The sequence below is a fragment of the Ranitomeya variabilis genome, chromosome 1 (assembly GCF_051348905.1).
Source record: "Ranitomeya variabilis isolate aRanVar5 chromosome 1, aRanVar5.hap1, whole genome shotgun sequence".
Lineage (NCBI taxonomy): Eukaryota > Metazoa > Chordata > Amphibia > Anura > Dendrobatidae > Ranitomeya > Ranitomeya variabilis.
In genome coordinates, this window is record NC_135232.1 from 540,191,543 (window position 1) to 540,205,794 (window position 14,252).

A 14,252-nucleotide genomic window follows, 5' to 3' on the forward strand; every position below is an offset into this window, starting at 1 on the left:
TCCACCTGTTCCCCCGCTATTCCCCGGCCTCTCCCCTCTGTCAATCCCTTCACTGGCTCCCCATTGCCCAGAGACTCCAGTACAAAACCCTAACCGTGACGTACAAAGCCATCCACAACCTGTCTCCTCCATACATCTGTGACCTCGTCTCCCGGTACTTACCTGCACGCAACCTCCGATCCTCACAAGATCTCCTTCTCTACTCCCCTCTTATCTATTCTTCCCACAATCGTATACAAGATTTCTCTCGCGTATCACCCCTACTCTGGAACCCTCTACCACAACACATCAGACTCTCGCCTACCATTGAAATCTTCAAAAAGAACCTGAAGACCCACCTCTTCCGACAAGCCTACAACCTGCAGTAACCACCGATCGACCAAACCGCTGCATGACCAGCTCTATCCTCACCTACTGTATTCTCACCCATCCCTTGTAGATTGTGAGCCTTCGCGGGCAGGGTCCTCACTCCTCCTGTACCAGTTATGACTTGTATTGTTTAAGATTATTGTACTTGTTTTTATTATGTATACCCCTCCTCACATGTAAAGCGCCATGGAATAAATGGCGCTAAAACAATAAATAATAATAATAATAATAAAGCAGTCATCAAAGCAAAAGGTGGCTACTTTGAAGAACCTAGAATATAAGACATAATTTCAGTTGTTTCACACTTTTTTGTTAAGTATATAATTCCACATATGTTAATTCATAGTTTTGATGCCTTCTGTGTGAATGTACAATTTTCGTAGTCATGAAAATACAGAAAAATCTTTAAATGAGAAGGTGTGTCCAAACTTTTGGTCTGTACTGTATATATATATATATATATATATATATATATATATATATATATATATATATATATCTTTATATTCCAGAGATAGAAGAATAGCCGGTAATTCATTCGTCGGCTTCTGTACAATCACAGCAGGAGCCGATAGAAGACATGGTTTACATACACTAAATAGATGCAGAATAGTTAGATATGTGACCAATACAATTACTACAGTGTGTGCAAATTTGAGGACATTTATGAAATTAGTAAAAGATTATTTTTGGGGGAAAAAAATGGAGTGGGCTCCCGCGTAATTTTCCAACCCAGAGAGGGAAAGCCAGCGACTGGGTGCTGATGTTTATAGCCTAGGAAGGGGTTAATACCCATGGATCTCCCCAGGATATGAATATGAGCCCACAGCTGTATATTTAGCATTCACTGGCTATTAAAATAGGGTGGCCCCCCCAAAAATGATGTGGGGTACCCTTATAATTAATATCCAGAAAAGGCTATGCAGACAGCTGCGGGCTGATATTCATAGCCTAGGAAGGGGCCATTGATATTGACCTTCCCCCCTGGCTACATACACCAGCTCTCAGCCGCCCCAGAAATGGCGCATCTTTAAGATGCGCCAATTCCAGCACTTAGCCTTCCTCTTCCCCACTGTCCTGTATCTGTGGCATATGGGGTAATAGTTTGGGGGCTGATGTGTTCTTTGTATTGTAAGGTCACATCAAGCCCAGCTTAGTAATGGAGGGGTGTCAATAAGACACCAATCCATTACTAATCCTATAGTTGTTACAGGTTCAATAACGACGCAGCCAGAATAAAATCTTTTAATTAAATAAAACACTAAACACAGTTTTTCATCTTTATTATCCAGCTCAAGACGCCCTCGTTCTCCTGTAATAAATTTAAAAAAAAAACAATATACCATACCTGTCCGTTGTTCTGTCCTATGCAGTAATCCATATCTCGGGAAAATACAGTTTGCAACCAGGATCGGTGCTAAAATGACACCTGGTTTTGATGTGGGGCTCCCTGTTCTATATGGTTGCACTGTGATATCAGTGGCCCAAAGTCATTTAACCCCTTAAAAACATCAGTACTTATTCACATATGTGAAATTGAGCTGTTTGCCAACTTTGATGCCAGATCTAATGCCCAGAACACATTTGGGCCAGTCTAAAGAGACCTGTTTTTGATGTGGGGCTCCCTGTTCTATATGTATGCACTGTGGTATCAGTGGCCCAAAGGCATTTAACCCCTTAAAAACATCAGTTACTTATTAAAATATGTGAAAATGGGCTGTTTGCCCACTTTGATGCCAGTTCTGATGCCCAGAACCCATTTGGGCCAGGCTGGAAGGACCTGGGTTTGATACGAGGCATCACTATCTGTGTATTCAAAGTGTGAGATACGATACGATACACTTTATTGATCCCGGGGGAAACTACGGTATTACAGCAGCAATACAAACAGCAGTACCTAAAAGGACACAAATCTTGCACAAGTATACCATTACATAACAAGTAAATGTTGGTAGTTCAGGTATATAAGTCACTGTTAATTGACATTAGTACACCAGCAATCAGTCTACCATCCTTAGGAGATTATTATACATCCCCATAGCAGTGGGTACAAACGATTTCCTGAATTTCTCCTTGCACCTTACTAGAATTAGACGGCTGCTAAATGTGCTCTTCTGCTGAGATCAGTGGCTCACAGTAATTTAACCTCTTAAAAACACCAGTTACTTATTCAACTGGCCAAAATTGACTGCCCACTTTGATGCCAGTTCTGATGCCCAGAACCCATTTGGGCCAGGCTGGAGTGATGATGTGGGGCTCCCTGTTTTACATGTCTGCAGTGTGAGATCAGTGGCCCAAAGTCATTTAACCCTTTCTTCAACGCTCTTTGGTACCCACTTTGATGCCCATTTTTGTGCCAGTTTTATTGCTTTTGTAGCTGTTTTTAAGTAAGTGTATTCACATCAGGGCACCTTGCTGCATTGTATGTTATTATTGTGATGCTTACTTTTTCTTGTTAAACCAATAAAAACAGAAAAGAAAAAATTGTGGAATAAGGCTTCTTTCACACTTCAGTTGTTTGGCGTCAGTCGCCTCCGACATAGTGACGGATCGACCGGATCCGTCACAATTGTTGAGAAAACGGTTCTAACGGATCCGTTTTTTTGACGGATCCGTTACTTGGGGGTTGTCTGGGAAAAGTATCTAGTTTTTGGAGCATGCGCAATTGAAAAAGCGGATTGGGGCGACGGATCCGCCGAAATGACGGTCGCGACGGATCCGTCGCCCATAGGCGGCCATTCTATGGAAAGGCGGACGCGACGGATCAGTCGCAAACCGACATTTCGGCGCAGACAAAAAAACGTTATAATGTCCGTCAATGTCTAGATGACGTCTGCCAAATCTCGACAGATCCGTCGCATGGCGGATGGAACGGATGACCATCCGCCACAATCCGTCGCTAATGTGTCTATGGTAAAATAGCAGATCTGCTATTTGAGGAAAATGGCGGTTTCAGACTGACGCCAAAAAACTGAAGTATGAAAGAGGCCTAAGAAATCAACTTCAGCGCCGAATAAGAAACCAACTTCAGCCTCGTCCCTAGGTGGCCCTCCAAATAGTGAGTTGGCAAACCTGATGTTCCTATTACATATAGATGAAAAAGAGAAAGGAAGGAAAAACAATGGGACTGAGGTTTTATGAAACCGGGCAATAGAAAACCCTAGTCCCATTGTTCTTCCTTCTTCTCAGGCACCTGTCCATGTGGTACTGAAGTAGCACATGGTTGCCACACATATGGCATAAGTAGACACACACAGACACGGATATCACTGGTGCAGGTTTTTCAAATCAGGACGTGTGAAACCGCCCTAAAGTGGTTAATATGGAGGCTATTGCGTCGCTATTCTGAACGCCACCAAAACGACACGTGTTATTGAAAAAAAAAACATGGCGACATCAAGTAGGTACGTCACCAGCCTCCTGGCCTGAAGAAAGCCGCCTATCAGAGCCCAGGCTACGCCCACAGACGTACATGGAGTCACGTGGGAGAACCGGCGCTAGCACTATAAAACACGTACTGTTGACGTCAGCGGTCTCTTCCGCCTGTGTGTCTGCTGTAAGGCAGGCAGTCCGCTCCGGCTTTTTTCTCCCGTGAAGCGAATCAACCGTCATCCGCCACAATGGTAAGCAGCAGCCCTCTGCCTTGCCGCCCTGTTGTCCCATACGGTGCTAATTACCGAGGCTTGGCCCTATTTGTGGCGTGTGCAGCTATGCTCCAGACGTCCCGGCCAAACAAAAACCGCGGCCTATGGCTTTTTTTGCCCTCAGCTCTGCCTCTGGCCTGACGGAGCAGACAGCTGTGTAGCCAACTCATTCCCATGGGCTTCTCTCCGTGTCTACCCGCAGATCGTCCTCTTGAGGGTGACTGAGGCAGCCATGACGCTGCAGTTTTGTCTCGGTGACGTTACCGCTGTGCTATGTCTCTGGACTGGTCGGGAAACCAGCGAGTTTCTCGGTGATCCATTATCTTGCCTTGGCCTGTAACTGGTGCTATGTCTCCGGACTGGTCGGGAAGCCAGCGAGTTTCTCGGTGATCCATTATCTAGCACTGGCCTGTAACTTGTGCTCCTGAGTGCTATGTCTCTGGACTGGTCGGGAAGCCAGCCAGTTTCTAGGTGATCCATTATCTAGCACTGGCCTGTAACCCCCAACACTGCGGGCCCTGGTCCTGTGGTCTGCTGTGCATTTAGAAAAAGCTGTGGTTGAGTTTACGCAGCATCACAGAGGCAGAATGTAGCCTTTTGAAGGCAGTGTCAGTGAGCTGGGTTCAACGTTGCTGTTCCTGATCGTAAGCATGAACTGGAGCATCTTTAAACGTTTCTAAGCTAGTGGTCTAGTCACTTATGCTGCCTGAGACATGTCATGGTGTACTTGTTGCTTCTGGAACTTGTACTAGATCCATAGGGGTTAGCAAACTGGAACAGGAAACCCTTTATATAATACATGGATATATACAGTAGGATTTCTTGTTTCCCTCTGGGCATATGTAGCTATTTTGTAGGTTTAAAGGGCCTATGTCACCCCCCTCCAGCCGTTATAAACTAAAAGAGCCACCTTGTGCAGCAGTAATGCTGCATTCTAACAAGGTGGCTCTTTTAGTTTTTGGTTCAAGTATTCCCAAAATAAAGCGTTTTGAAACTTACCAAAATACCTGTCTTTAGCCAGGGAGGCGGGTCCTCACTCCCCAGCTTGAACCGCTACTCTGCCGTCACTCCAATCTTCAGGGGCTTTCGGCGCTGCCCCCTCAGCACTGTTTACGCTTCAAAACCGGCGCCTGCGCTGTGTACTACTGTGCTGCCCAGGCGCAGTAAGCTCTGGCCGTCTGACGTCCCAGCCAGGCTTGCAGACTGCGCCTTTGCGGGCAGTACGGCCACCTACCTTTGGAATCCCAGCTCCGCAGTGTTATGCATTATGCACAGTGCGGGGCTAGGATTCCTGGGCATGCGCACTGCGTGTGTCAGCCTGTCACCCAGGTCCCCCGCCTTACAGCGTCTGTGTACTGTACTGTATACTGTATGAGGCACGATCAGCTGAATACAGTATACAGACGCTGTAAGGCAGGGGACCTGGGTGACAGGCTGACACACGCAGTGCGCATGCCCAGGAATCCTAGCCCCACACTGTGCATAATGCATAACACACTGCGGGGCTGGAATTCCAAAGGTGGGTGGCCTTACTGCGCCTGCGCAGCACAGTAGTACACAGCGCAGGCGCCGGTTTTAAAGTGTAAACAGCGCTGAGGAGGCGGTGCCAAAATCCCCTGAAGATTGGAGTGACGGCAGAGTAGCGGTTCAAGCTGGGGAGTGAGGACCCGCCTTCCTGGCTAAAGACAGATATTTTGGATAGGTTTCAAAATGCTTTATTTTGGGAATACTTGAACCAAAAACTAAAATAGCCACCTTGTTAGAATGCAGCATTACTGCTGCACAAGGTCGCTCTTTTAGTTTACAACGGCTGGAGGGGGGTGACAGTGGCCCTTTAAACTTGATGAGGATGATTTACCATTGACTTTTTTTTTTTTTTTCTCTGCCTTCTTTAAATAACCATAGTTTTATGTCCCCCCTCCACATGACTGTCATGATTTGTAAACAAATTGCTTGATTTACAAGTAAAAACTGCTGCCAAACTTTTAGGTTATGTTCACGTGGTTTTTATGCAAATTTTCAGCTGCACTTTTGATCACCAGCTAAGTCTGATATTTCAGAAATCTCATGCAGACAACTTGGTTTGTCCTCAGTTTTTGGGGGTAATAACATAGTTATTGCAGAATAGAGCATGTTTCAGTGTTTTCAGCACTTATCACCCATTAAAGGGAATGTCACCCTGAAAATCGTGTGAGGCCACCAGCATCAGGGGCTTATCTACAGCATTCTGTAATGCTGTAGATAAGCCCCCTATGTAACCTGAAAGGTAAGAAAAACGGGTTATATTATACTCACCCATGGGCGGTCCAGGTTTGATGGGCGTTGTGGTCCGGCACCTCCTATCTTCATAGTATGATGTCGTCTTCTTGTCTTCCTGCCGTGTCTCTGGCGCAGGCGTACTTTGCTCTGCCCTCAACAGAGCAGACAAAGTACTGCAGTGTGCAGGTGTCGGGAAAGGTCAGAGAATGTATGAAGATGGGAGGCACTAGACCCAGACCGTGACGCCCATCGGACCCAGACCGTGACGCCCATCGGACCCAGACTGCCCCTGGGTGAGTATAATATAACCTTTATTTCTCATCTTTCAGGTTACATCGGGGGCTTATCTACAGTATTACAGAATGCTGTAGATAAGCCCCTGATGCCAGTGGCATTATTTTGTATGATTTTCGGGGTGACAGATTCCCTTTAAAAGCAATGGGTGGTGCAAAAGACTCTAAAATGCAGGGATCACTTTTTGGTGCGTTATCAGCATGCACAAAGAATAAATATATAACAAACTAAGCAAAACCTGCTTCTTGTAGCAAATTTCTTACTGCCATAGCAAAAACACAATGTGCGAACATGGCCTTAAATTGCGCAAATGAATGTAGATATCATGTCTGGGTGAATGTGCCCTTACAGCTGACAGATGGTAAGTAATTTGACAGTTTGAACAGTCATTTAACTAAGTACTCCTTATTTAGGTGAACTTCACGGTTGACCAGATTCGTAACATCATGGACAAAAAGGCAAATATCCGTAACATGTCTGTCATAGCCCATGTGGATCATGGTAAGTCAACTCTGACAGATTCACTGGTGTGCAAGGCTGGCATTATTGCCTCTGCTCGTGCTGGTGAGACTCGTTTTACTGACACTCGTAAGGATGAACAGGAGCGGTGCATAACCATTAAATCTACGTAAGTAAATCCTATTGTCTCCATTTCACAATTTAAACTGTTAAAGTGGATTTTTAATACGTTTTAATGTTTTAGTGCAATCTCTCTGTTCTACGAGCTTTCTAACAATGACTTGGCCTTCATCAAGCAAAGCAAGGATGGCTCTGGCTTTCTTATCAACCTGATTGACTCACCTGGCCATGTTGACTTCTCTTCTGAAGTAACTGCTGCTCTACGTGTCACTGATGGTGCATTGGTTGTTGTAGACTGTGTTTCTGGTGAGTTTACTTTGTTTACCAAGCTCTGGACACTCCTTGCAGGTGAGCTTTATTTTCTTCCTCTTTTCCTCATATTAGGAGTGTGTGTACAAACTGAGACTGTGCTTCGTCAGGCTATTGCTGAACGTATTCGCCCTGTGTTGATGATGAACAAGATGGATCGTGCACTTCTGGAACTTCAACTAGAACCAGAGGAGCTGTTCCAGACATTCCAACGCATTGTTGAAAATGTAAATGTAATAATTTCTACATATGGTGAAGGAGAGACTGGTCCAATGGGTAACATAATGGTAAGTACTGGCAACTCTGAGTCTGCTGTCACACTAGCAGTATTTGGTCAGTATTTTACATCAGTATTTCTAAGCCAAAACCAGGAGTGGAACAAATTGAGGAAAAGTATAATAGTCATATGCACCACTTGTGCTTTTATCACCCACTCCTGGTTTTGGCTTACAAATACTGATGTAAAATACTGACCAAATACTGCTAGTGACGGCAGCCTTAAGATGTGGTGCTCCAGGAACATGGCTCAAAGAACCTGAAACTGTCAAAAGTAGATTAAACATCCAGTCGTTTGTCTTCTTAGATTGACCCAGTCCTTGGTACTGTTGGCTTTGGCTCTGGGTTACATGGCTGGGCATTCACACTGAAACAGTTTGCTGAGATGTATGTAGCGAAATTTGCCTCAAAAGGAGAAAGCCAATTGTCACCAGCAGATCGGGCAAAGAAAGTTGAAGACATGATGAAAAAGCTATGGGGTGACAGGTGAGGTTCTGTGAGAAACTTTTACCTTTTTATGGACTTGGTGAGCTTTTTCTTGAAGATTCTCTTTTCTTAAGGTATTTCGATCCATCAACTGGGAAATTTAGCAAGACCGCCACCACTGCTGATGGGAAAAAACTTCCAAGAACATTCAGTCAGCTGATCCTGGACCCAATTTTCAAAGTGAGTAGTTGTGTTGTTTTTTTGTTTTTTTTGCACTGTATTTACAGCTTTGTACTTGCTAGCAGCACCTGTGACATATTTGTGGGGATGTATATTCAGTATGCCACCCATGGTCTGTAAATGATGACTAAATATTTCTTCACTTTGACCTGAGAATTGATGAAATCTTTTGACTGAAATCAGTGTGGTAGTGTGGGGTTTTTGTTTTTAACCAAAACTAACTCATGATTCTTTTTTTTTTTTTTTTTTTTTTTAAGGTTTTTGATGCCATCATGAACTTCAAGAAAGAAGAGACTGCAAAACTGGTTGAAAAATTGGACATTAAGCTGGACAGTGAAGACAAAGAAAAGGAGGGCAAGCCTCTACTTAAAGTAAGAAACTTCTAATGTGAAGTATATTACATTTTACTAAAAGCCTAATGATTTTTCCTTTGCATTTAGGCTGTTATGAGACGCTGGCTTCCAGCTGGTGATGCTCTTCTTCAGATGATCACCATCCATCTGCCATCACCTGTGACTGCTCAGAAGTACCGTTGTGAACTTTTGTATGAGGGACCTCCTGATGATGAAGCTGCCATGGGTATGAATCTATGGCACTTTAAGTCAAGAATCCTACAATCGGTGTTTGAAAACAAGGGCTTCTGGTATTTAAAAAAAAAAAAAAAAAAAAACCTCAAGATTGCATTTGACAATGTCTTGGAGCCTACCTGGGCAACTGCAGGCCACATCTGGCCCTCTGACTGTTCCAGTCCAGCCTGCAGATGAGACTAAAAGTGGCCCACGGGCTGCCCTATCCCCACAATCTACATCCTCACCTTTGCCCTAGATAACTTTATTATAGTAAATAGTATTCAAGTAACAGAGCCCTACTAAAAAGCAAATTACCAAAAATCAAGCATAAACAAAAGGACATTGAAACTCCATTAGTTTAATGAAGGGGTTTTTAAATCTTGCACCTTTTTTCTTTAAAAAAAAATAAATTCTGTACAAACATCTGTCATGCACTTGCTATAAACAAGAACTTATTGATCAACCTTACATATGGGGGCACTGAATAAAAATGTAAGGGCATTTTCACTGCATCATGCAGTGTAAACTGTCGCTAATCTCCCAACAAACCAGTAGGATTCTCATGTCAGGTGAAATCTTCTGGCTTGCTAGAGGGATGCTTGTTGGCGGCATATCTATTGCTTGTGAGTTGTGCTGTCAATAACAATGGCAGTTTGTGTGCTTAGAATAAACTGTTAAATGGGTTGTGCAACCATAAAGAATACATTTAAAAAAGCAGAAAAGATGAAAAATAAAATGGCTTTGTAATTTACAAGCTTAAAATTATGTTCCATTAAGTGTCATCTGAAGTATACTCCCTGGCATAACATCTTGGAGGCTTTATCCATTCTTAGTGGCTGAGCTTGTGCAGTACCTATATAAGGGGTCCAACTCCAGTGTGCAGTATATTCTCCCTGTGCTCACCTCACACAGCACTGAGAGCAGATTCTTTAAGGCACAAAAGATGTCAGTGATTCTCCACCCCCACACTCACAGGTCTGACCTCTGGCTGAGCCCATTCTGCATCAGAGCTGTGTGCATGGGAAGCTTCAAAAGCAATTGCACTTCTCAGCTATATGCTCTGTGCTGTCAGACCTGTGAGGTAAGTGCAGGGAGCATATATTGGGCACACTGGTTTTGTGGACCTCTTATGATGGGTACTGTGCTAGCTTGGCCAGGGATGACATAATTTTAAATCCATTTGTTTCCACACTTTTGGCTTGGTTAAATGTATTTAATGGTGGCACAAGACCTTTAAGGATTGTTCTTTTCTCAGTCTCCCTGTTTAAACAGGCATTGTATGGTGGCTGACAGCTGTTGTAAACCAATCACATTTTTTGTTCCAAACAGGCATTAAGAACTGTGACCCTAAAGGACCACTTATGATGTACATATCTAAAATGGTTCCCACTACTGATAAAGGTAGATTTTATGCCTTTGGACGAGTGTTCTCGGGTGTTGTGTCTACTGGCCTCAAAGTTAGAATTATGGGACCAAACTTTACACCTGGTAAAAAAGAGGATCTCTATCTGAAGCCCATTCAGAGGTAAGTATTATAAATACCACAAGACTCTAGATGTTGCCTGAATCCTAGATTATATTTTTTTTTTTCCTCCCACCACCCCATAGAACTATTCTGATGATGGGACGTTATGTAGAGCCCATTGAAGATGTGCCATGTGGCAACATTGTTGGGCTGGTTGGAGTGGACCAGTATTTGGTGAAGACTGGAACAATCACCACTTTTGAACATGCACACAACATGCGTGTTATGAAGTTCAGTGTGAGCCCTGTTGTCCGTGTTGCTGTGGAAGCAAAGAACCCTGCTGACCTTCCAAAACTTGTTGAAGGATTAAAACGTCTGGCAAAATCTGACCCTATGGTACAGGTAAGCATTCAATTATTGGGTGACTCTCCTATAGAACATGGTAGAAATGTGTCAGACTGCCCTAAAAAATTAAGCTTCTGGGTAACTTTTTTCCTTACATGCATACAACCTTTTGTTCTCAAGTGCATCATTGAAGAGTCTGGAGAGCACATCATTGCTGGAGCTGGTGAGCTTCACTTGGAAATCTGTCTAAAAGATCTGGAAGAAGACCATGCTTGCATTCCAATCAAGGTAACCAAAATCACTGGCCTTCATATGCAAGATGGCTAATTAAATCTATGAATACAAGCACATTTTAATTGTGTGAGGTGTTTTTTTTTTAAATAGAAATCTGATCCAGTTGTGTCCTACCGTGAGACAGTCAGTGAAGGATCCAACCAGCTATGTCTGTCAAAGTCGCCCAACAAGCACAACCGTCTGTATATGAAGGCTCGTCCTTTCCCTGATGGTTTGGCTGAAGATATCGATAAGGGAGATGTGTCTGCTCGTCAAGAACTTAAAACAAGGGCTCGTTATCTCGCTGAAAAATATGAATGGGATGTCACTGAAGCAAGAAAGATCTGGTGTTTTGGGCCTGATGGGACTGGGCCAAATATCCTCACTGATGTCACAAAAGGAGTTCAGTACTTGAATGAAATAAAGGACAGTGTAGTGGCTGGCTTTCAGTGGGCTACAAAGGAGGTATGTCTTAATCTGAAGGCAAGAGCCTGTACCCTTTTTTATAGTTAAGATCCTAAATCTCATCTGTTAGGTGTATAGTTGAGTTAGCATTCCAAAAGATTGATGCGTGACTTGGTACTTTCTGTTATGCACTTTACCTTATTCAGTAAAATTACTGGATAGCGTCATGTTTTCATTTACATTTTGGTGCTAGTTTTCAATTTACTAAAAATCTAACCTTTTTTTTTTCTCAGGGTGTTCTTTGTGAAGAGAACTTGAGAGGTGTACGTTTCGATGTGCATGATGTGACCCTTCATGCTGATGCTATTCACAGAGGAGGTGGACAGATCATCCCCACTGCCCGTCGCTGTCTCTATGCTTGTGCACTAACTGCACAGCCCCGCTTGATGGAACCAATTTATCTTGTAGAGATCCAGGTTTGTACACTGAGCAAGAGATCTAAATCTGCATGTACAATTTTCCTGAGGCCCCCTCAGACTTCACTGTAAGCGCACATTGATCTTGACACGAGGCAGTGTTCAAACTAGTTTTAAATTTTGCAGTTGCCAAGATGATAAAACTTAAATTTCCATTGATTAAACAACTGCGCTGCAGATTTATTCTCTGAAGTTGGCTACTAAATCAATAGCTCACTTTTTGCTCATAACTTTAGTATAACATGCATGATTTTGAGGTTCTTAAATGCTGTTCAAACCATAACTTTTTTCCTTTTATGGTTTCTCCCTACCCAATTTTAAAAACTGTAATTTCACACACTTTGCTAGTTGAGGCACTATGTCATGCAGTCTGACCTAAGATAATGGGTATAGAAAAGTCTAAACTTTATATGAACAGTCATATTACTATTTTAACAGTGCCCAGAACAAGTGGTTGGTGGAATCTATGGTGTCTTGAACAGAAAGCGAGGACATGTGTTTGAGGAATCGCAAGTTGCTGGCACACCTATGTTTATTGTTAAAGCTTATTTGCCTGTCAATGAATCATTTGGTAAGTGTAATCCATCCCCCCGCCCATTGTCTTGTAGGATAATGTAAACTTGATGTGCAACTTGCATAATTAGAATGAAAAATTCACTGATGCAGAAGACCGCCCCAAATGCTCAGGGCATTTAAAGGGCCACTGTCACCCCCCTCCAGCCGTTAAAAACTAAAAGCCACCTTGTGCAGCAGTAATGCTGCATTCTAACAAGGTGGCTCTTTTAGTTTTAGGTTCAAGCATACTCCAAATAAAACGTTTTTATACTTGGCCACAATTCCTGTCTTTAGCCAGGTAGGCGGGTCCTCACTCCCCAGCTTGGCCAGCTCCTCTGCCGTCACTCACATCTTCCTGCGCTTTCGGCGCCGCCCCCTCAGCGCTGTTATCGTTTCAAATCCGGCGCCTGCGCTGTGTACTGGTGTCCTGCGCAGACGCAGTAAGCTCTGGCTGTCTGATGTAATGGCTGATACCAGAGAACAAAAGACATCCACATAACACCAGGATGGATCTGCTGCACAGCAAATAGCTGTAGGACCTGCGATGATGTCACTGCCATGTGATTGCCCTAATCATTTTTATTTAAGTAATTCAGCTACTAGTGCACATTATGCTGATGTATACAAGTCTTTAACTTACTTGTTAAGAATTTGAATTTAACAATACTTGCAGGAGCTGTTCCATGTAATCTACCGTAATTCTTCTGTTTTGTAGGCTTCACTGCTGATCTGCGATCCAATACTGGTGGCCAAGCCTTCCCCCAGTGTGTGTTTGACCACTGGCAGATTCTTCCTGGTGATCCTTTTGATGCTACTACAAGACCAAGCCAGGTTGTTGCAGAGACGCGTAAACGAAAGGGTCTTAAAGAGGGCGTTCCTGCCTTGGACAACTTCCTGGACAAGTTGTGAGCTCTGAACACATTTTCTGAATCTGATGAACTTGACAACTTTGTTTCTCAGTTTGACATCTTAACTTTGCAACATGAAATGCTTGCTCCTCCCATTAATGTCAGGCCATAAAAAAAAATCCTATCTTGATGCTGTAACACATACAAAATGGTAACTTTTAAAACTTAGTCTCCCTATCAGTTGGATTTATAGGGACTGCTTTGAGCATCACTGAGAAGCCTGTACTGTCACAGCATGAATATCAGCATTGTATTGGTGCCATTAATAAAACTTGTATTTGAGCACAGTGTCTGTAATGTATATATCTCTCACAAGCTGGATGCCATTTAAACATGGTCATTTCTTGCAGCTTACTATACATCTAAATCAATGAACACTTAAGGGGTTGTCCTGCAGTAGGAAAGTAAATATACAGTATGAAATGTGAATACTATTAACAACAGTTAAAATTTGCTGACCTAGTTCGGTTCCACTACCATGCTGCATTTGGTCATATGTTGACCCGTTCAACTCAAGCCAAACTGCTGGCCTGACTCTTGGCTGGGAAGAGAGGCTAGATTCTGCTCCTCTTCTATAAATGTAAATTCACCATTGATTAATGTCTACACTACACATTGTTTGCAGCATCTACAACTTAAGCTAAAATACAATCTAAATACTGTAAGGGTACCGTCTCACAGTGGCACTTTTGTCGCTACGACTGTACGATCGTGACGTTCCAGCGATATCCATACGATATCGCTGTGTCCGACACGCAGCAGCGATCAGGGACCCTGCTGAGAATCGTATGTCGTAGCAGATCATTTGGAACTTTCTTTCGTCGTTGGATCGGTGTGTGTGACACCGATCCAACGATGCG

The 14,252-nt window shown here is 43.3% G+C and overlaps 1 protein-coding gene and 1 non-coding gene across 2 annotated transcripts; both read left to right on the plus strand.

The window, feature by feature from the left end:
• Nucleotides 1–3,720: 3,720 nt before the first annotated feature.
• On the plus strand, nt 3,721–13,674 carry EEF2 (eukaryotic translation elongation factor 2). The gene is made up of 15 exons (XM_077254752.1): nt 3,721–3,992; nt 6,980–7,194; nt 7,270–7,451; nt 7,530–7,741; nt 8,038–8,216; nt 8,291–8,396; nt 8,654–8,767; nt 8,837–8,975; nt 10,295–10,490; nt 10,574–10,832; nt 10,956–11,063; nt 11,160–11,513; nt 11,747–11,929; nt 12,368–12,500; nt 13,200–13,674. The coding sequence occupies exons 1-15, from the start codon at nt 3,990–3,992 to the stop codon at nt 13,391–13,393; spliced, it is 2,577 nt and encodes an 858-aa protein (XP_077110867.1). The 5' UTR covers nt 3,721–3,989; the 3' UTR covers nt 13,394–13,674.
• LOC143797488 (small nucleolar RNA SNORD37) lies at nt 8,513–8,575 on the plus strand. Its single transcript, XR_013220506.1, has one exon. It is a non-coding gene; the product is annotated as a small nucleolar RNA SNORD37 (small nucleolar RNA).
• Nucleotides 13,675–14,252: the final 578 nt, after the last annotated feature.